Below are 22,331 nucleotides of genomic sequence, written 5' to 3'. Positions count from 1 at the left end.
TGGTTACTGTTAGGGTTAGCCCCGCTCCTGGGTCATGGACCCATCCGTTCAGGGTCTCAGGATAAACCCTGGGCAGAAGGGTGTAGACCCTCCACCCGATCCCCCTTAACCAGCCTTAAACCGGGGTGTGAACATAACTTGCCCACCAGACATCTAAACCCTCATCAGCCTGATCCTGCTTGGGGCATCTCCACCCACGATGGCATGGCCAGGTCCTCTTTACACACAGACACACAGACACCCAGAGGCACACACACACACACACACACACACACACACTCACACACAGATGGGGAGGAGACCTAGGGCTACACCCGTGGATCAGAAGGTGTGGGACTCTCTGACTCTGAGCCCCTGGTGTCACCTTTTGATTTTATTAGCCAAAGGGTCTGAGGCATTGGGGAAACATGATATGACCTGAAGGGAGGCGATGTGTCTGGCGGGCGAGCTCTCTTCTCCCTGCATCCTCTCGGCTTCAGTACAGCAGAAGAACATGTCGCTTCCTTTAGGATGTGCCTAGAAATGAGCTGGGCAGGGGGTTTTTCTCTGTAATGGGGTGCCTGGATACGTGGGTTCCAATTCCGTTGGGCTCTGTCGTCAGGGAAGTGAGGTCACCACTGCCTGGGGGCTCCTTACCAAACTTCCTGCTGTACCAGAGCTCCCTGAGCCACCGGTGCGCAAGCTGCTCAGGCTCACACTCCACTCAATGCAGTGCCCATCCAGTGACCCCCATTCAGACTCCACCCAGCCCTTGGGAGGCCTGGGTGCAGCTGTTGTCCCCGCTAGAGGCAACAGAGCTGGGTTTAGACTAGGTTAGTGTTAGGGTTAGGGTTTAGAAAGACTTAGGATCAGGGTTAGGGTTAGACGTCCTTGGGGTCAGGGTTAGCATAAGGCTTAGGGTAGGGGTCAGGGTTAGGGTTAGGTTCATGGTTAGGTTTAGGGTCAGGCTCACAGTAGGGTCAGGGTTAGCGTTATGGTCAGAGTCAGTGTCAGGGTCAGTGTTAGGGTGACGGTTAGGTTTAGGGTCAGGTTCAGGGTCATGGTCAGATTTAGGGTCAGGTTCAAGTTTTGGTTTGGGGGCAAGGTTCATGTCAGGGTTAGGGTTAGGTTTTGGACAGGTTTAGTGTCAGGGTTAGGGTCAGGGTCAGGGTTAGGTTCATGCTTATGGTAATTTCAGCTTTATGTTTAGGTTCTGTTTTATGAGTAGGTTCAAGATCAGGGTTAGCTTTAGGGTTAAGATTCTGTTTAGGATCACGGATTGGGTAGGAGTTAGATTTACATTCAGGGTTAGGGTCAGTGTTAAGGTCAAGGCCAGGGTCAGGCTCACAGTCACGGTCAGGGTTAGGTCAGCGTCAGGAATAGGATTAGGGTCAGGGTAAGGGTCATGGTTAGGTATGTGTCATGGTTACGGTAATGTCAGAGTTAGGTTTAGGTTCAGGGTCCACATCAGGGTCAGTGTCAGGCTTAGTTTTAGGTTTACAGTTCAGGTCAGGATCACAGTCAGGGTCAGGGTCATGGTCGGGTCAGGGCTTGGGTTAGGGTTTCGGGCAGGCTCACAGTCAGTGTCAGGGTCAGGGTTAGTGGTTACTGTTAGGGTTAGCCCCGCTCCTTGGTCATGGTCCCATTCCTTCAGGGTCTCAGGATAAACCCTGGGCAGAAGGGTGTAGACCCTACACCCGATCCCTGTTAACCAGACTAAACTGGGGTGTGAACATGACTTGCCCACCAGACACCTAAACCCTCATCAGCCTGATCCTTCTTGGGGCATCTCCACTCATGATGGCATGGTCGGGTCCTCTTTTACACACAGACACACAGACACCCAGAGGCACACACGCACACACACACACACACACACACACACACAGACGGGGAGGAGACCTAGGACTACACCCGTGTTGATCAGAAGGTGTGGGACTCTATGACTCTGAGCCCCCTGGTGTCACCTTTTGTTTTGATTAGCCAAAGGGCCTGAGGCATTGGGGAAACCTGATATGACCTGCCAGGGAGGGGACGCGTCTGGCAGGCGAGCTCTCTTCTCCCTGCATCCTCTCGGCTTCAGTACAGCAGAAGAACATGTCGCTTCCTTTAGAATGTGCCTAGAAATGAGCTGGGCAGGGGTTTTTTCTCTGTAATGGGGTGCCTGGATACGTGGGTTCCAATTCCGTTGGGCTCTGTCGTCAGGGAATTGAGGTCTCCACTGCCTGGGGGCCTCTTACGAACTTCCTGCTGCACCAGAGCTCCCTGAGCCGCCGATCCCCAAGCTGCTCAAGACTCACACTCCACTCAATGCAGTGCCCATCCAGTGACCCCCATACAGCCTCCCCCAAGCCCTGGGAGGCCTGGCTGCAGCTGTTGTCCCAGCTGGAGGGAACAGAGCTGGGTTTAGACTAGGTTAGTGTTAGGGTTAGGGTTAAGAAAGACTTAGGGTCAGGGTTAGGGTTAGACGTCATTGGGGCCAGGGTTGGTGTAAGGCTTAGGGAAGGTTTCAGGGTTAGGTTTAGGTTCATGGTTAGGTTTAGGGTCAGGCTCACAGTAGGGTCAGGGTTAGCGTTATGGTCTGAGTAGGGTCAGGGTCAGTGTTAGGGTGACGTTAAGGTTTAGGGTCAGGTTCAGGGTCATGGTCAGATTTAGATTCAGGTTCAAGTTTAGGTTTGGGGGCACGGTTCATGTCAGGGTCAGGGTTAGGTTTGGGACAGGTTTAGTGTCAGGGTTAGGGTCCGGGTCTGGGTTAGGTTCATGGTTATGTAAGGTCAGCTTTATGTTTAGGTTCTGTTTTATGCATAGGTTCAGGATCAGGGTTAGCTTTTGGGTTACGATTCTGTTCAGGATCATGGATTCGGTCAGAGTTAGGTTTACAGTCAGGGTTAGGGTCAGTTTTAAGGTCAAGGCCAGGGTCAGGTTTAAGGTTAAGGTCTGACATAGGCAAAGTTCAGAGTTAGGGTTATGATCAGGGTCAGGGAGAGGGTCAGGATTATTGTTAACGTGGGGTTAGGGTTAGGGTTAGAGGTAGGTTGAGGGTTAGGGTTAGACCGGGTTCTGGTCAGTGTCAGCGATAATGTTAGGGGTTAGATTTAGGGTTAGGTTCAGCGTTAGGTTTCGGGTCAGGGCCCGTGTTAGTGTCAGGGTCAGGGTTACGTTTAGGGTTAGAGTTAGGGTCAGGCTCACATTCAGTGTCAGGGTTAGTGATAGGGTCAGTGTCAGGGTCACTTTTAGGGTCAGGGTTAGGTTTATGGTCTTTGCCTGGGTCAGGTCAGGGTGAAGGCTTGGGCCAGTGTCAGGTTTACGGTCAGGATCAGGTATTGGTTTAAAGTCCACTTTCGGGTCAGTGACAGGGTTATTTAGTGGTCAGTGTTAGGGTCATGGTTAGGTTTGGGCTCAGGGCCAGGGTCAGGTATATGCTCAGGGTCTGGTATAGGCAAAGTTCAGGGTTAGGGTTATGATCATAGTCAGGTATATGGTCAGGGTTATTGTTAAAGTTTAGGTTTAATGTTAGGGTTAGCGTTTGGTTGATGGTTAGGGTTAGAACTTGTTAGGATCAGGGTCCTTGGTAGGGTTAGGGGTTAGTGTTAGGGTTAGGTTCAGTGATAGGATTCGGGGTAGGGTCCGTGTTAGTGTCAGGGTCAGGTCTACATTTAGGGTTAGAGTTAGGGTCAGGTTTAGTGTCAGGTCAGGGTTGGGGTCACTGTTAGGGTCAGGGTTAGGTTTATGGTCATGGTCTGGGTCAGGGTCAGGGTGAAGTTTAGCGCCAGTGTCCGGTTTAGGGTCAGGTATAGGTATTGGTTTAAAGTCCACATTCGGGTCTGGGACAGGATTATGTAGTGGTCAGTATAGTGTCATGGTTAGGATTAGGGCAGGGTCAGGGTCAGGTGAAGTCATGGACAGGTCAGGTTTAGCGTCAGGCTTTGGTTTAGGGTCAATGTTCTGTTCAGTGTCACAGTTAGGTTTTGGCGGTAGGGTTGGGATTTGGGTTAGGGTTAGAGTTAGAAGTAGGGTTATGTTTAGGGTTAGGGTTAGACAGCGTAAGGTCAGGGTTAGGGTTTGGTTTATGGTAGGGTTTAGTGTTAGGGTCAGGGTCAGCATTAGGTTTATGTTCAGGGTCCGTATTAGGGTCATGGTTAGAGTTACCTTTAGGTTTAGGGTTAGGGTTAGGCTCACAGTTACGGTCAGGGTTAGGGTTAGGTCAGTGTTAGGTCAGCGTCAGGTTTAGGATTAGGGTCAGGGTCAGGGTCATGGGTAGGTATGAGTCATGGTTACGGTAATGTCAGAGTTAGGTTTAGGTTCAGGGTCCACATCATGGTCAGTGTCAGGCTTAGGTTTAGGTTTAGGTTTCAGGTCATGATCACGGTCAGTGTCAGGGTCAGGGTCGGGTCAGGGCTTGGCTTAGCTTTTGGGGCAGGCTCACAGTCAGTGTCAGGGTCAGGGTTTGTTCTTACTGTTATTGTTAGCCCCACTCCTGGGTATGTACCCATCCATTCCGGGTCTCAGGATAAACCCTGGGCAGAAGGGTGTAGACCCTCCACCCGATCCCACTTAACCAGCCTTAAACTGGGTTGTGAACATGACTTGCCCACCAGACGTCTAACCCCCATCAGCCTGATCCTGCTTGTGGCATCTCCACCCACGATGGCATGGCCAGGTCCTCTTTACACAGAGAAACACAGACACACAGAGGCGCACACACACACACACACACACACACACGCACACACACACAGGAATACTATGCAGCCATCAAAAATGAAATCTTGCCTTTTGTAATGACTTGGATGGAACTAGAGGGTATTATGCTAAGTAAAGTAAGTCAATCAGAGAAAGGCAATTATCATATGATCTGTCTGATATGAGGAATTTGAAAGGCGGGGTAGCGGGTCATGGTAGGTAGGGAGGGAAAAAATGAAACAAGATGGGATTGGGAGAGAGACAAACCATAACAGACTTAATCTCACAAAACAAACAGGTTTGCGGTGATGGAGGGGGTATGGAGAGGGTGGCTGGGTTATGAACATTGGGGAGGTTATGTGATACGGTGAGTTCTGTGAAATGTGTAACACAGATGAATCACAGACCTGCACCCTTGGGGCAAATAATACATTATATGTTAATTTAAGAAAATTTACCTGTGCTTTATGCAGTCTGGAGGAGGATGGGCACACATATAAACCCATATAGTGACTAGTCCACCTGACACCAATAAGACCAATCAGAGTCTCCCTGGGATTGATATGTAAATGACAGGAAGACGAGGTTCTCTCTTTAGGCGAGTGACTGGCCTTGCTGGATGGGATTCAGGAGCTGGCCATGGCCATCTTCCTGGACACTTGAAGAGTCTGACCAGAGAAGAAAGCAGCCATATGGAGACGAGTAAACATGAGACATGGAGAAATAGAAAACTGTTTTGCCGGTTTCCAGTCCCTGTTCTTTTTTTTTTTTTTTTTTAAAGATTTTATTTATTTATTTGTCAGAGAGAGAACGAGCGAGAGTGAGCATAGGCAGACAGAGTGGAAGGCAGAGTCAGAGGGAGAAGCAGGCTCCCTGCAGAGCAAGGAGCCCGATGTGGGACTCGATCCCAGGACGCTGGGATCATGACCTGAGCCGAAGGCAGCTGCTTAACCAACTGAGCCACCCAGGCGTCCCCCAGTCCCTGTTCTTGATTCTGAAATTTTAGTTCTGCAGCTCTTCTTTTGATTTTTTAAAAAGATTTTTTTTTTATTTATCTGACAGAGATCACAAGTAGGCAGAGAGGCAAGCAGAGAGAGAGGAGGAAGCAGGCTCCCTGCAGAGCAGAGAGCCCGATGTGGGGCTCGATCCCAGGACCCTGGGATCATGACCTGAGCCAAAGGCAGAGGCTTAACCCACTGAGCCACCCAGGTGCCCCATCTTCTTTTGGATTTTTATGAACTTCTGTAGTATCCATCCCTACAGGAACCTGGACATTCCTTTGTTTTTTGTTTGTTTGCTCTCTTTTCCCTTTTGGTTCCTCCAGTTTTCTTTGGATTGCTGCCACTTGCAAGCAAAGGGTCTTGTAAAAATACCACACCAAGGAAATTCACACGTCCTTAGGAGCTATTGAGTAAGTTCCTGTAGGGGAAGGACACAGTGAGATGCACATTTTAGAGTGATCATCTTAGAATAAGTTTAGAGGATGAATTGGTGTGAGGAAGGGAGGGAAAGGGGCATATTCCTGAAGATGAGATGACAGGTTGGAAGGCCGTTATGGTCATTCTGGCAAAGTATGGTGAGTGCCTGAAACAGAAGAGAAAAGGGGGCCGAGGAAAGATTAAACTTACACAAGGTGAGAAGACTAATGAGACTTTATGAAATCTGAGTTTGTGAAATCGGATATTGTTAGGTTTTTAGCACACTAACTTTGGGATCTAATCTTCAAAAATATTTAAATATCTCTGGTGGTGACAACACTATCGTCTTTTCAGTGATTAAGAACTCTGAAATCTTAATCTGGCCTGGGCTGTAGAATGTCAGCTGTGGCTTGAGCACAACGAAAAGCCGTTGAAGGGTTTTACACTGGTGGGTGGAGGGTGGTCATGGGATTCCTTTTGCATTTTTAAAATGTCATTTTTGGCTGCTGTGTAAAGAATGGATAGAGAAAAGGCAAAAATAGTAACAAATCATTCTCCAATATTTACGGAACATCTACTATGTGTCAGATACTGTTCTAAACCCTAAAGACAGAATAGTTAAAAGAGACAAAATAAATTTGATGTCCTCTTGGAGTTTTCATTTTAGTTGTTGAGTGAGAAATGAAGCAAATAAATATACATACATATCAGGGGTTGATGTGGGGTAGGAGGGAAACTAAGCTGAGTGAGTGGACATGGGGTGTGGGGTTTAGGGGAGCAGGTTGGTATTTTCTATGGGACTGTGTCAGGGAAGTCTCCCTCATTTGAGGAAAGACTTGGAGGAAATTAAGGAATGAGCAGTTGTGCTGTTTGGAGAAGAGCATCCCATACAAAGCAAACAGTAAGCCCAAGGTGGGAGCACATCTGGTGTGTTTAAAGAATGACACGGCGACCAATAATGCTGGGCAAAAAATGAGCAAGACGGCAAGTGGTAGTGAAAGACCCTGGAGCCGCACCCAAGAATCAAACAGCACGCCTCCACTGGATGCAAATTGCAAGAGGTTTATTGGTTACACAGGTGTCTGCGGATGCATCAGCCTTTGTGGGCTGAGCGTGCCGGGCTAAGTTGGGGAGCAGATTATATAGGGCAGGGTTGGGGTGGCGGGAAGCAAGCTTACAGAAGCAGATGCATGGTTACAGGGATCTGATTGGTTAATTAGTCAGGCGTTGGGTTTAAGGCAAGGACACAGCTGTTTGTTCTGGCGGGCCTTGCCTCAGCACTCTGGAAAGTCCCAGGTACACTCTATTCCTCATTTGTCTTTTCTTTTGACAGACCGGGTGATCACAGACAATAGACATCCTGGTATGTGTTGCCATCCGGCTATGGGGACAATCAAGCCTTCATCAAGGGGAGAGGGGGTGCTGTGGGGACATCAGGTTACTTAAACAAGCCTTTAGCAAGGGGAGAGGGGCCTTTCAGTAGGAGGTAGGTAAGGAAGGTAGTGGGGTCAGATCACATAAAGTATTCAAGGCCATTGTAAAGATTTGCCTTTAACTTTGTGCCAGATGAGAAGAGCTTGGATGGTTTTGAAGAGGCTTGACTTGATTTAGATTAGAAAAGGATCGGGGCGCCTGGGTGGCTCAGTGGGTTAAGCCTCTGCCTTCAGCTCAGGTCATGGTCTCGGGGTCCTGGCATCGAGCCCCGCATTGGGCTCTCTGCTCATCAGGGAGCCTTATTCTCCCTTTCCCACTGCCTGCCTCTCTGCCTACATGGATCTCTCTCTCACTCTGTCAAATAAATAAATAAAATCTTAAAGAGAAAAGAAAAGAATCACTCAGGCTGCTGTGTGCAGAACGGACTTGTGGGGTTGTGGGGTGGGGATGCTACTTGCATTAATGTAGACTGAGATTTCTATACTGCTGACATTTGGGGCCACATTAATTTTTGTTATGGGGAGCTGTCCTGTGCACTGACCACTAGATCGCAGGAGCGCCTTTTCCCACTCTCAAGTTGTGACAACGAAAAGTGTGTCCAGACCCTGTCAAATCCCCTGGGGGGGAGCAGGTACACAAAACTCTCCTGGTTGAGGACCACTGATTTGGGTGAGAAGGGGTATTGGCCCAGACCAGAGCAGTAGATGCAGGGGTGGGGAGAAGGGGGGAGATTCTGGGTGTATATTGAAGACAAAACATGCAGGATTTGTAAACATATTAAGTGTGGAGTGTGCAGAAAAGACAAGAGTTGGGATGATTTTACAATTTTGGGGGCCCGTGGCCCTGGAACAGTGACGTTACCACTTGCTAAGATGGGAAAGACGACGGGAGAAGCAAGTTTGATGGGCAACAGGTGTTTGGTTCTGGAGATGGTGGCTGAATCCACATGGGGATGCCCAACCAGCAGCTGAACACACGAGTCTGGCATTCACGGGTGAGGTCCAGGCTGGAGGCACAAATATGAGCACCGTTAGGACATAGGGTTCAAGCTCTGAGAAGAAGTGGGCTTACCTACGCAGTGAGTATGGACAGAGGTGTGTTTGGCAACATGATAAGGCAGCTTCATGATATCTGTCCCCTGGTATTTGTCCTGTGAGTATGGATGGGAGTGTGTATGGGACTTAGGACTTGCTTTTAACCAGTAGAATTTGGCAAGGTAAGAAGATGTCACTATTATGATCTCATTATATTAAATCAGACTGTTTTACGGATTGGAGTGAGAGGCTGTCCTGGACTTGAAGAAGCAAAGAGCCAAGTTCAGAATCACCTGTGGAGAGAGTTATATGGCAGGAAACCGCAAGCAGACTCTGGGGGCTGAGGATGGTTTCCAGTTAACAGCCTGGAGAATCTCCCTGGCCTGCCCCAGCATGGGCTGCCCCCCAAATCACACAGCTACAAGGAAATGAGTTCTTCCAACAACCCGAGTGAGTTTGGAAGCAGAGCCTTCCCTAGTGGAACCTGCAGGTGAGAACACAGCTTGGTGGGCGCCTTCTCTCCTCCTTTGAGTGAGACCCAGAGCCGAGGACCCTGGTTAAGCTGTGTCTGGCCTCCTGACAGCTAGAGATGGTAGGATAGTAAACTGAGCTGTTTAAAGTTACTAAACTTGTTATTATTTGTTATGAAGTAACTATTAAAAACAAAACAAGAGGCCCAAAATGGAGTTGCTTATGCTAAGCCCCATGTCCCCCAAACCAGACTTAATTATGATTTCAGCTGTCCCAGAAATTGAATCTGAGCCCAGGCAAGCAGACACCACCTGATCCCCACTCCCTCGGACCCCTGCCATCCCCATAAGCCAAGTCACCTGGCCATAACCAACCTGCCTTGTTTGCCTGACATGACTTCCTTGCTCCTCCTCTCTTCTGCCTATAAAAGTCTTTCATTTTGTACTGCTCCTCCGAGCTCCTTTCAGTCTGCAAGCAGGATGCTGCCCATTTCGTGAATCATTGAATAAAGCCAATAGGTTCTTTAAAATGTACTCAGCTGAATTTTTTTTTTAACACAACAGAAAACTCAAGCAGAAGGTCCGAGTCCCAGAGCACAGGACTGATGTCTAAAGGTCAGGAAGCTCAACAAAACCCAGCCAGGAAAGGAGCCATCATCACTGACCAGTGTGGAAGAGGAAGGGAGAGCCAACATCACGATGAAAAAGATAGAATATTTCCAGAGAAGTGGAGGGAGTTCTATGTCTATAGGACTGACAGGTTGAGTCATTTGGATCTGAAAGTTAATCATTGGATTTGGCAACTTGGCAGTGATTAGCGATCTTGTAAAATATCTGTGTAGGTGTAGTTGTGGCTGTTAACAGTGTCTGAAGTGCAAAAAAAAAATTCAGGGTTTGGATTCAAATGGGAGCAGTGGATATAAAGAGCAGTGAGCAAGTCTGACTTCTGTTTTGGAGGTCAAATCAGTTGGTTTTGCTGATGGATTAGATACGAGAAAAGGGAAAGGGGGAATTTATCCCAGGGGCTGAGGCTTTAGCCAGTAGGAGGTGGGGATGCTGTTTACTAAGATGGGGAGACTGGGACAGGAGCAGGTTGAGGAGGGAGCAGGATAGAAATCATGGTGAAAATAAGACTCCTGTTACATATTCATGGAGAAATATGCTGCAGGCAGTTGGCCATGTGAATCTCAGCTCCAAGTGCGGGTTAGGATTAAAGACGTTAACTTCAGAGCCTTCAGCTTCTACAAAGAACTTAAATCAATGATGCTGAATGAAATCAGCCAAAGCAGTGGTTTTAAAACTGGGGCTGGGAGGCAAGGAGTTTTGCTCCCAGGGCCGATTGAACAATATCTGGCGACACTTTTGGTGCTCACCACTTGGGGGGGGGGTGCTGCTGGCATCTAGTGGCTAGAGACCAGAGATGCTGCTAACTGTCCTGCATGGCACAGGACAGCCCCACAGCAGAGAATCACCCACCAGGTATCCATAGTGCTAGGTTGCGAAAGCCTGATGGAGGGAGAGAGAGAGAGAGAGTGAACGCATAGCTACAGAAGACCCAGAATCAAGCTCTTCAAAGGGGCAGAGATGAAATAGAGAAGCAAATTGAGAATACAGGTCCAGGAGGGTAGGAAGAGAAACCATGTGATTAAGAGGGCACTAAGAAAGCGGGAACCTAGGGACACCAAGTACATCCACGTTTGCTAGTGATAGGCGTGTTCGGTGCATGGACCACCTATGAGAATTCACACACCTTGCACATTTTTAAGTTGACATCTGAAACTTTTTAATCATAAACTTTTCATCACAATATATGTATATTTTATTAACTAGGTGTTGAAAATATTAAACATTTAAAAAATGAGATAGAGGGCACCTGGGTGGCTCAGTCACTAAGCAGCTGCCTTTGGCTCAGGTCATGATCCCAGGGGCCTGGGATGAAGGCCCACATTCCTGATCAGCAGGAAGCCTGCTTCTCCCTCCCCCGCTCTCCCTACTTGTGTTCTCTGTGTGTGTGTGTGTGTGTGTGTCTACCAAATAAATAAATAAATCTTTAAAAAGAAAATGAGATAGGAAAGGATCGACTTCATTGGAATAACATTTGCCTGCTACAAGTTGTTTTTTTTTTTTTTAAAGCAGAACAGTCTCATTTTCTGTTATTTTATTTCCCAAACCACACTGGAATGGAATGAAACCATTAAAATCCTTACTTGTGCTTTTTCCTATTATGTCCCTAAAAATATGTAGTTTAATTTAAATATGAAGGAATGAGTGTCACTAACCAAAACTGATTGTTATTCTGATGTCAGAGCACTTCCAACATCTGCCCTAATCCCCTTTCCGATGTTAACCTTTACCCTTAATAAGGAGAGGAAGCTCTAAAGGCAGAGCCCCAGGACTGCCCACAGAAGGGCATTATTTGAAACAAAACTGGTATTTCAACTTTGGTATCAGCCCAAGTCCTACACTCGAATAAGATCTGTCTTGATCTTCCAGGAAGTAGAGGAGTATCCTGATATCAGACCCAAGAATGGGCATATCACCTATCCTACAGAGCATACATGGAGTTTGGATCTGGAAATGGACTCCCTTAAAATGATCTGCACGTAAGGATTCTTTATAGAGATTTTTCAACTACCCTTGGGGACACGGTACCCTACACCCACAGGTGTAGACAAATATTTTACAAGCAATGCTGGGAATGAGGTGGGGAGAGAAATATGGAGGTTGTTATAGGAAGGTAGAAGGTTAAAGGAAGTCTTTGTTTTGGGCTTTTTCCTTTTGTTTTTAAGAAAAAGGTCATTTGTCTTCTGACTGGAAGGATCCATTGGGACAAGAACTTGATATTGACCCTGGGAGTGAGTCCTGGAGAGGGTTGGAGGGAACAAATCCCAGGCACAAGGAAGAACAAACCCCAGCTGGGGATGTCTGCTCTTCTCAATAAACCTGCTCTGTCTTCAACTCTTTCTGTGTTTCTTGTACATTTCTCCAATTACCATGTAAATTCCATGATGCCAGGGACTTTTCTGTGTCGTTCGCCACAGATTTACAAACACTCAGGGCAGTGTGTAGCACACAGTAGGTACCGACTAAATATTTGTTGAGTAAATGTCTAAAAACAAATTAAAAATGGATACAAATGTAGGTATAGATTTGATTGGGTGGTGGTAAGATAAGGGAATTCCTGCACAAGGGGCTTTTATTTTCTTGAAGTGTGACACTAGTGATGAAGTTTTGGAACACAGGTGAGGTTTGGTGGGGTGAGGTCCAGAGCCGATGACCAAGAAAGGATTTTTGAGACGTCTTAGGTGCAAATGGTGGTTTTATTAAAACACAGGGACAGGACCCAGGGTCAGAAAGAGCTGCTCAGACAGAGGCATGGTTGACTGGGAGCTGAGGAAGGTGAGGACAAAGGGGGTGTCCAGAAGGACTGTCATATGCTAAAGAAGAATTTCAGGATAAGGGAGACCTGGTTATTGTCAAGTCAAGGCTGTTTTTGCCTCTAATGAGGGAAAGCATGAAGACAGCTGGGAGTTTCCTGGAGATATGTTACATTCCTCCTATCACACATCCTTGTCAGTGGGCTTTGGGCTTAGAAGAAATTCAATTTTATTACACTTCCCTCCCCCTTAGCCTCCCTCAATTTTATGGAGGGGAGGGTGATGTTAGGGCTTCCGGAAACTGAGGTATGGGTGTCTGGAAGTCAGGCTATTGATGAGAAAGCTTCTTCCTTCCTTGTAAGTCGCTAGGACATTTGTAGATGGAGGGAAACTCCTGTCCTGCAAGACTGGGATCTCTATCAGTTAAGAATCGTTTTTCCTTTAGGGCAGCCGGGAGTGCATGAGGAATGTTACACATATGGCATGGGGAGAGGGTGTAGGGCGCCAGCTTCTGCTTTGTCCTCAGCTTGCCTTCTGCTCCCTCATCCTTAGGACAGGAGCTGGGAGTGAGGTGACATAGTTCAGAAGAGGTAGGGGTAGGGATTGTTGAGGCAAGTCTTGAAGGTGTGAAACGGTCATCCATTAGAGGGAAAGCAAACTCACCAGAGAGAGGGAGTTTGAAGCCAGAGTTGAGTATCCACTGGAGAATTGTGGTCAAGTGTTTTAAAGTACAGCAGGTTGGCTCAGCTGTATGATTCCTTCCTGGTTTCTGGTGCATGCCGCTGGCATTGGTAGAATCATTTCTAAAGAAACAAAACAAAAGAGGATAAGCCGTTCTTTCAGAAATGACGATGAATCAAGTTTTGAACATGCTGGGTTTTGAGGCACAGGTGGGATATCAGTGAAATAGCATGAGTAGGTCGTCAGTTACACGGGCCTGGTGGGTAGGAAAGAAACAGATGGTCATGTATCAGTGGGAGAGATGTTGGCTAGGGAATGGGAGCTGAAACCAAGGGCACAGTTGATATCACTACAAGAGAGGGTAGCTTGGAAGAGAAAGGTTAACTGAACCCCCGGGGAAACCCTGATGGGAAAGTCACATGCATTTCTCAGGCATGCCAATGTTGACACATATTATTGTAACTTCTGGAGGCCAGAAGCCATGGCTTTGAGACTCATTCATTCTCTGCCTCTGGCATAGCATGGGCCACATTAAAGGTAATTCTAAAATTCATTCCGATTTGATTTCATTGCACTTCTCATTTACTAGAATCTTGTCATGGTTTGCTAGTGTATCATTTTCTCGAAAAGATTAAATAAGGACCATTTTACAAATATGAGATGAATGCCTGAAGGGATTTTGTTTAATTCATTCATTAGCTCGGGAACCACTAAGATGTTACCACCATTTCAAGCAAAAATCTCCAGGCAGACACATATACAATCAGTAATACTTAAACAAATTTGCTTTGATAGATGCAAATATATATGCAAATAGAATGCAAATGGATGCAAAACTGCCTTCTACCAAAGGAAAAGGGGTCAACTGTACTTCCAGTGGACAAAATTCATTTACATATAGCTAGACAAGATCATCTGCATCCACATCAATTATGTACAATCTATAGAGTTGCAAAATAGCTCAAAGACAAGAAAGGCACAGAATATCCCATAGAATTGGTCATCCCAGAAGGTTACATGAGACAACACGTGTTTTCCCTTGGAAGACACTATAATCTTTTAGGTTCATTTCAATGTCTTTCGTGATTTTGCCTATGCTTTAAAAAAAAAAAAAGTTACCCTTATTCTTATTAGTTTGAAAAAAAACTAATAAAATACTAGTCTGTTATAAAATACACATGGAAGAATGTTCTGGCACTATCATACCCAATTTGGGGTACTAACTGATTAGGAAGATGAGGCAGAATTTGGGAGCCCCTAGAATGAGTCTGTTTCCGGTTGGAATGGGAAATATTTAAGAATCAAATTAAATGATCTCAAATCCACTCTGGAATGAAACAGGTTATAAGGAAAATACAGAAGATGTTGAAATGGACCTGTTGGCTCATTGTGAGCTTTCCTGGTCGAATGGAGACCTCTACCATGATGCTTGTCCTCCATGTCCCACCCGTCCCATACCTGCTATCCTGGCACCAAAGGGCCATCAGACTTTAGGCTCAGTCTGCAGTTCCAAATGGAAACCCTCTGTTCCCACAGTAGTGGACAGGATGACTCTGGCTGCTGGTGGAAGCGTCAGCTGCTTTAGTCCAACAGTTCAAGAGAGGATCAGAAGAGCATAAGGACGATATTGGAAAAAAATACTCAGACGAATTTCCAGAACACAATATTTCTCTTTGCAATTTTTGAGTGTTCTGTAGCCAACCTGCCAAAAAAATGTGAAAACTATAAATAGAGAGGAGTGGGAAGGAGAAATGAGGACCTGTCACAGTGCCAGCGAAAATAGGGAACTGAGAATCTTCCAGAGATTCAGAGTCAAGGGGGGTTAATATTTACTTAGAAAAGAAGTCGTGGGCACAAGTTCTAGGATGAAATGAAGGCAAGAGAGGGAAGTTAGGGAATCGAGAGAGAGAGAGACTTGAAGATAAAAAAAAGTCAACTTAAAGTCTCATTCCTCATTAAGGAAAGTACGTATCAGAGAAGAGGGGAGAGACTGGGATATAGTTGATCGCCGATTGTGTCTGGTTCTGATTAGAAGCTTTGTATCCACTTTTTAATTTAATCTTCCAGCCTGTTTCCTGGATTCCAGCTTCTATTTCCTATGAAATAGGTACCATCACCAAAGACGAGAGTCAAACATGTAACAGTAGTCAAATCTTTAACAGCGCGGACAACTAACCAACCAAAAGCTGGCCCGGGGACCCCTGCAGAGTCAAGTGTTACACGCCCAGTGCCTGGATCACGAGGCCATGGTAGGGATCTTGGGAAGGGTTTAGGGTAGGGAGAGACATAGCAGGTTCTGGCCAGAGGCTAGTCACCAAACTTTGTGTGGCTGAAGGGGTGTGTACCAGCTGAATGGCAGCTCCCAGATGAAACTGAGGGAAATGTACTTTGGGAAGGTTTCCGCTGACTCTCTGCCTTTCCTTCATCCTCCCCAGGGTGTTCCATTAGCATTTGGGGTCTGGGGTCTTGCCTGTTGCTCCTGGCTTTGGTGGGCCACGCCACTGCCACAGCCAGGGCTCCAAGTGGCAGTGCACTGTATGGGCTCTTGACTGTTCCCTCCTTACTCTCAGAAGGAGAACAGGCAGCAGGGATTTTCATTCTTTGTTGGCACCTACTCTCTTCAGCAACCCCAAGATCAGTACCCCAGGCTGCACAAGCTCAGGTTCATGTCTTTACCAAAGGCCGGCAATAATTTCAGAAAGGAATGACAATGAAGGTAAAAAACAGTTCAACTACTCGCTCATCTGGACTTCTAGGGCAGGTGGGGTTCCCAGACAAGTTTATTCCATCGGTCTGGCACCCTTGCACCCCGTCTCGGTGCCTTGGTGATGAGTGTGGGCCTTGCTGTTTGCGCTGCCTGAATTTGCCCTTGTCGCTTGTTAGTACTGTGGCCCTGGGCTAAAAGTTATGCCTCTCAGAGCCAATCGGAATAGCTTATTACACCTATTGATTCTGGCATAGTGGGCCTGTGCAGAAATCTCTCTTCTTCATCCCTCCTCCTTCTCAGTCTTCCCCTCCTCCACCTCTTCCTCCTCCTTCTTTGATGTGTAAACCAAGGTATTTGGGGAGCAGGGAATGATGTGATGTTTGGGATTTACTTTAAAATATATTCCAGACCTCCCCCCTCCCCAAAAACAAAAATACAGGCACTTCGGGGGCAGTAGAAGGAGGAGGGCCTATGAAACAGTTGGGGAAGCAGAGTGATAAGTACTCGGAAGGGGCGGGATCCTTCTGCTCTACACATTTTGGTGTATGCTTGAGAATTTTCATAATAAGAGTAAACAAACAAAGACCAAATAATGAGGCTTTCATTCCCTATATCCAAATGACCACAACAGGGCATAGAATGCAATTTCATAGTTGTTCCCCTGGCAATTTATTCTGATTCTCCAAATAAGATTCCAGCTCTCATTCTACCTGTCATAGTCTCTGGATATTGACTGGGAACGTTTTCCTCAACAAGGCCTTGCCAGGCCCACTGCTAGGGAATGTATTGTTTCAGATTCTGTACTCAGGTTTTAAAGATTTTTTTTTATTTATTTATCAGAGGAGGGGGAGAGCGAGCACAGGCAGATAGAATGGCAGGCAGAGGCAGAGGGAGAAGCAGGCTCCCTGCCGAGCAAGGAGCCCTTGTGGGACTCCATCCGAGGACGCTGGGATCATGACCTGAGCCGAAGGCAGCTGCTTAACCAACTGAGCCACCCAGGCGTCCCTGTACTCACGTTTTAAAAAAAGTGACCAGTTTCCCGTTTGGAGTGACTCGAATGCAAGACTCACTGTAAGCCGTTGTCTTGCTGTGTCCCATCCCTTTCTAAGGACTGCTTGTGCTATCTCTGGGAGATCACAGCATTGGGAGGGGCAGCCCAGGCCTGGGCTATTACAGCAAAGCTGCAGCCTGAAGGGCACGCGTGAGATCTGTGGTTTGAGCTGTCAGAGTCTCACGGAGAAAAAAAAGAGAAATGAATCATCATTTGACCATGACATTCCCACTAAAGGGGAGAACAGTGGGAGAAAGAGCAAGGGAAGAGGAAAGAAAAATCTCAAAATAAATGTGGGGTGGACGGCAGGAGGAGGGGGGGCAGGTGTGGCGATTGAACCAACGCTAGCCAAACACACGATTCCGCCCATTCTAGAGCGGACTGGACATAAACATGCTCCCACTTCTACTTGTCGGCTGCGTTTTGTCGGCCAGTAGCGAGGTGATTCTTTAAGAGCTCTGAGAACCCAAACTTGTGGCCTCCCAGCAGCTGAGCCGAAGTGGAGCTGGGAGCTGCCCAGACGACCCGAGGCTGCCAGCTGACCACCTTCCTCCCTACTGATCGCTGGAGCCAAGCTCGGCGGGGGAGAAGCCACGCTCGCGGGTGGGTGCGGGGGCTAAGGGCGGAAGCCGGGTTCCCACAGAGGACTCCGCGCCCAGGCGGCTGCAGAGGCAGCGCAAGGGGACCGGAGGCCTGACACCGGGACGCGCCCCCCACTCTGGACAACCGGCCGCAGAAGTAAAGGGCCAGCATCCCGCCACAGCTATGCTTCCCGCGGGACAATCTCGGGAGAAGGTCCTGGAAGAGGCTCGCAGGCCGATTTTCCGAGGGAAACGGCGAGGTGGGGAGGGAGCGCCCCTGACCCTACCCGCCCTCCTCTCTCCCGCTCACCCCGCATCACCAGCGGCGGGGCTGCTCCGCAGAAACTTACTCGAGGTTGTAGTGTCGCCCTCCGCCGCATGGGGGCCGCATCACCTGCTGGCTCGGCGTTAGCGGTCCGCACCCCTCTCTTGGCGGAGGCAGGCGGAGGCGGGCCTGCGGAGTCCTCTTTCATTGGCCGGGGCGCAGACGCTGCCATGTTGGAGGAAGCAGTGCCTTCTGTTCGGTGGAAACGCCATGGCTTCACCGGTAGCGTCGGGTAGCGCAGCCTCCTACCTTTCCTCCTCGCTCGAGTGTCGGTGCTGAGAGGCGGCGGCCGGCGGGATGGAGAGAAGTAGGATGAACCTGCCCAAGGGGCCGGACAGGCTCTGCTTCAACAAGGACGTGTTCATGAAGGTGCGCGCCTGGGCTCTGCTCCCCGGAGCTGGGCCGTGGGTGGCCTGCCCTCCTTGGCCCTCCGGGGCCTCTCCTCGGGCTTCTCCTGCGGGCTTCCTGGGCCGTCCCCGCCCCGGACGGGTCCTCGGCAGGGACCTCACTGCACTTCGCAGTGAGTCTCTTGGCCTCGGGTGGGCTAGGTGCAACCTGGAGAAAGCACTCCTGTGAAATCGTGCACATTGAATGAAAAGGCCTGAAAGTTCAGGGCAAGTGGTTTTGAGCTAAACGTAAAAGCCCCGGACCCGTAGGACCCGCCTCTGGTACCGTGCGGCACAGTCAGACCGCCGCTCCCCCAGCCTGACAGAAGCCTCCCAGTGCCTTGTGCCTAGAAGCTCAGCGACTGTGCGTTGAACACATCTCTGAACACACGTACTTACCAGGAATCGGGTCAAAAAGGCACTTAAGCTAACGTTTATGCCTGACTTTCGTCTTAAGCTCAGAATGAGAAATCTGAAAGACTGTACTGTCCTTACTGGTTCTGGTCCAGTACTACAAAGCATACCAAGCTCCTTTTCTAATGTTTCCCTACTTCTCTTGGTGAAGTCAGCCTGAAGCTGGCAGCAGATAACTGTAGGACATAAACTTACAGAATAGAAATTTAAACTGAAAAGACTTTACTGACAGGAAAGGTTCATCAGACATAGCCTTGAAAATGTCCCAAGGTTTGAATCAGAGCCAGGAGGAGCTTTATCTGTTTTCTGTATCCCTCTGGGTCTGTACTTAAACTATCAAAACGTATATGTTTAATTTCTAAGGATTGGGATTTAGTAGCTGGTTTCAGTGTTAAAAAGTTTTGGCTCTGTAGGTACCTAAAATTCTGAAGAGTTTGAATTTCTTACTTTTTTATGGCTTCAAGTCATAATATGTTTTTTTCTTTTTTGGGTTAACCAGCTAGTTCCTTTTTGATACTTGCATTCAGATCACATCTCCCAAACTCTGGCTTTAAAAGTCCTTATGTCTGGATCCTCTGTGGTGTGGCCATATCATTTTTAATATGTAGGGATGTCTAGACGAAGGTATATTGTACTCTTGTTCTTGTATGGTGATGTTAAGCCACTGTAATAAAAGGTGTAAAGTGAATGGAGTGTCTGAAGGAGAGCACAGAGTGAATTCTCTGATCCAGAAACCTTTTGTTAATGAAGGACACGTGATGAGGAGAGAGGTCATTGGAAGAAGAAAAGGCACACACATAGACTTAAAGAATCTCAAAGCACGGAAGTCTCTTTAGCTTGTCTGTCTTTGGACTTCGTCAGGCTTTCTTTGGGCCTAACACTAGCATTTTCTAACACTTCCTAGCCCTGCCATCTTTCTCACTCTGAGCTGACAGAATGCCTTTGGTCAAAGCAGCTTCGGAAAATAGAAATCTCAAAATAGCAGTTCTAAAGTAGGACTTAGAGGTAGGAAGAGAGCAAACTGGGAAAGTGGCTAGAATGCCAGCAATTCCATATTCTTTCAAAGCTCTGAAATTTCTGAATATAATGTACAATTTGTAGTGTTAATGAACATGACCCCTTCATACATAGAAGGAAAATACATGGAACAGCTGTTCTGTGTAAAGTGGTATTGATCTTCTATGTGGGAGCTGGAGATAAAGGTTATTTGCAATTTCTGTTTCCATCAGAGAGATGTTTTGTTAAGTTATAGTTCCGAGGCAGAAATGAGCGGAGAGCTTGCTGTCGGGGTTGTATTTCTACATAGGTGTCTTGTTTGGCACATTTTGGAATGAGACTGGGATGGTAGAAAGGGAGATGGGGTGGGGCTGCGGGTTGCACCTTGGACACTGCATACATTGAGGGGTCCACGTTGATGCAGTCTTCATGGTAGAGCTGCAGTCAGGTTTACAGCAGGAAGTTGCATGGTCATATCTGTTGAGTTCGAGCTGACTGGTGGCAGGAGACTACTTAAAAAGTCATGTTTATGAGATCTAATAAGAAATAGAAGGGGAAAGGTATGCAAAAGAGGTAGGTGATCAAAGTGCAGGAATGGCAGATGGGGAAGGGTCACCTGGGGCAGAGGCACTGGCAACATCATACTTTGTCGGCTTAGAAATCCGAAAATCCTTTGGGTTGACAGCCAACTAATAGATGAGCAGGACATAAGGTATTGGTAGTAGGGGGAGAAAGTGGCATAACAGATAAATTAGACCATGTACATGGGTGTGCTATTGACATCACAAGTAGCCTTCCTCTTTCATCTCCAGTCGTACAGAAAAATTAGCAGCCATCCCACGGGACCTCTTCCATCCTGCTGATCATGATCCCATTCTTGTATTTGTCCCCTTCTCCTCCTCACCTGGTACGGGGAGGGGCTCTCCTTCCTCCTCGGGTTCAGTCTCCACTCTGGCTCGGAGTCCATGCCCTCCCGCCCTTCCAGGAGCCTGCAAGGATCCTCTCCCCTGCACTCCTTCCCATCATACGCTCCTGTTTGATCCTCTCCCACTTGACTGCCCCACCTCTAGGTATTGCCCTGTCACTGTCGCGCATCACAGCCAGTGCTCAGGGGTTGACTTGACTATCCCACCTTCCACCCTTCAGGCCCTGTCGTTCCACTAAAGAGTTCTTACCAAAACTGTTTCTAAGTCAGCGCACCTGACCTTTCTCTGTCTCCTTACTCGACATCGCAGTAGACCAAATGCTCTGCATTGCTTCCTGTCTTTCTTCTACCTCTCTGATGTGTCTCCTGTGCAAAGTCATGCTCCTGGTAGCCACTGAATGCTGATTATGGGCTCAGCCCCGTGTTCCTTTCTTTCCCTAGATGACCTTTTGTGCATTTTCATGACCACCTATCAGCAGGTAAGGCAGATTCCGGTCTCTGGTCCACACGCCTCCTGAGCACCAGTTCTGTGTATCGGACTTGCTGACCTTTCTTCTCGGATGTGTCTGTGGCCCCTCAGACTCATCAGGTTCAAGACGGAAAACCACCTTTCTTATTCTATTGCCTCTCTCGGTAAACACTTCATCCGTTTAGCCTGGAGTCGGGAAACCAGAAGTCAACTCCTACTCTGTCACCTTTCCAAAATCTAGTCTGTTACACCAAGTCCTGTGGATTTCGCTTACTAAACCTCTTGAGTCCATATACTTCTTTCCATCTCTTCTCGTACCTTTGCAGTGCACCCTTGCCATCACACTGTAGAAGCTTCTCACCCAGTCTGCATGTGCCTTCCTTGTCTTTCTGGCCCCTGGTCTACACTGCAGGCAAGCCACTCTTGTCAGAATGCGGATGTGATCTTGTATGTACCAGGTGACTGGTCAGTCCACCAGCTCTTGAAAAACCATTTTCCCATGCACTCGAACGTATTTCAAAGAGAATCAGTCCCCCATGGGGTAGTTTTCCTTGGTAGACAGCTTGTTTCTGCAATGAGCCATCTGCCTCCTTCGAACTTCTCTGTGTCAGTTCCTCTCTGGAACCTGTGGCTTTGTTGGCACCCCGGGTAGGCACATGATGACCTTTTCCATGAGAAGTGAAGGCAGGAGCCCTCTGGACGGTGAATGTATGTACCCTCATGTTCCATAGGTAAAAGAACCGTGTGTGGGGGTGGGGGGGTAAGTCCTTGAGGCTCCTCCCTGTTCTAATTGGGTGAACTGGGAATTTTGAGGCAGGAAGAAGGTCCTGTGTGTCCTTGTTTGCAGGGAGCATGCATTCTGATGGACAAAACGGAAAAGGGGAAGAATGAGCAGCTGCTCAGATCTGTTTGTACTGTGCTGGCTGATTAGCTGTGACCTGCAGATGTGGGTCCCATCCTCGGCTCTGCTCTCTGCCTGCTTATGTCTGACTTGGGGCAAATCACTCGCCTCCGGCCTTCTGTTTGCTTGTTAGTATAATGAGGTGGTGCTTATCTATGTGATCTTTGCCGGCTCCTCTGAAAAGACTCTAGTCCATCCTGGCTTGCAGATAAGGAAACTGAGGCCTGAGGTGTGATGACTTCCTTTAAAGCCACACAGCTAGTTGGGGCCAATCACAGGCCAGATCTCCTGGCCCCCACGCATCAGTCCTTGGAAATCCTACTGTAATATGTTCCTTTCCAGAGGCCACAGGTGGGAACTGAGGGAAGTGGGACAATCAGAACATTAAGAATAGCGCAGAAGATGGCACAATGTCCGCATGCCTTGGCACCTGCATTTCACCAATAGGGCCACCTCTTACCTTAGAAGAAGTTCCCACAGGGCTGGTGATCTGGATGCCT

General features: G+C 47.9%; 1 protein-coding gene across 13 annotated transcripts in view; it reads left to right on the top strand.

Moving 5' to 3' along the window:
* The first annotated feature begins 17,877 nt into the window (after positions 1–17,877).
* The window catches only part of LOC309857294 (conserved oligomeric Golgi complex subunit 2-like), a 28,488-nt gene continuing 24,034 nt past the window's right edge, over positions 17,878–22,331 (top strand). For 7 of the 13 annotated variants that reach the window (XR_014307605.1, XR_014307606.1, XR_014307610.1 and 4 more), the window contains exon 1: positions 17,878–18,109. Coding sequence is in view for 4 of the 13 variants with exons in the window: in XM_082750045.1 (XP_082606171.1) it covers positions 18,038–18,109 (72 nt within the window). In the remaining 9 variants the exon portion in view is untranslated. The other 6 variants (XR_014307607.1, XR_014307611.1, XR_014307612.1 and 3 more) reach the window with 3 other exon arrangements.

The sequence above is a fragment of the Mustela nivalis genome, assembly GCF_964662115.1.
Source record: "Mustela nivalis genome assembly, contig: HAP1_SCAFFOLD_601, whole genome shotgun sequence".
Lineage (NCBI taxonomy): Eukaryota > Metazoa > Chordata > Mammalia > Carnivora > Mustelidae > Mustela > Mustela nivalis.
This window is presented reverse-complemented; position numbering and strand designations above follow the sequence as displayed.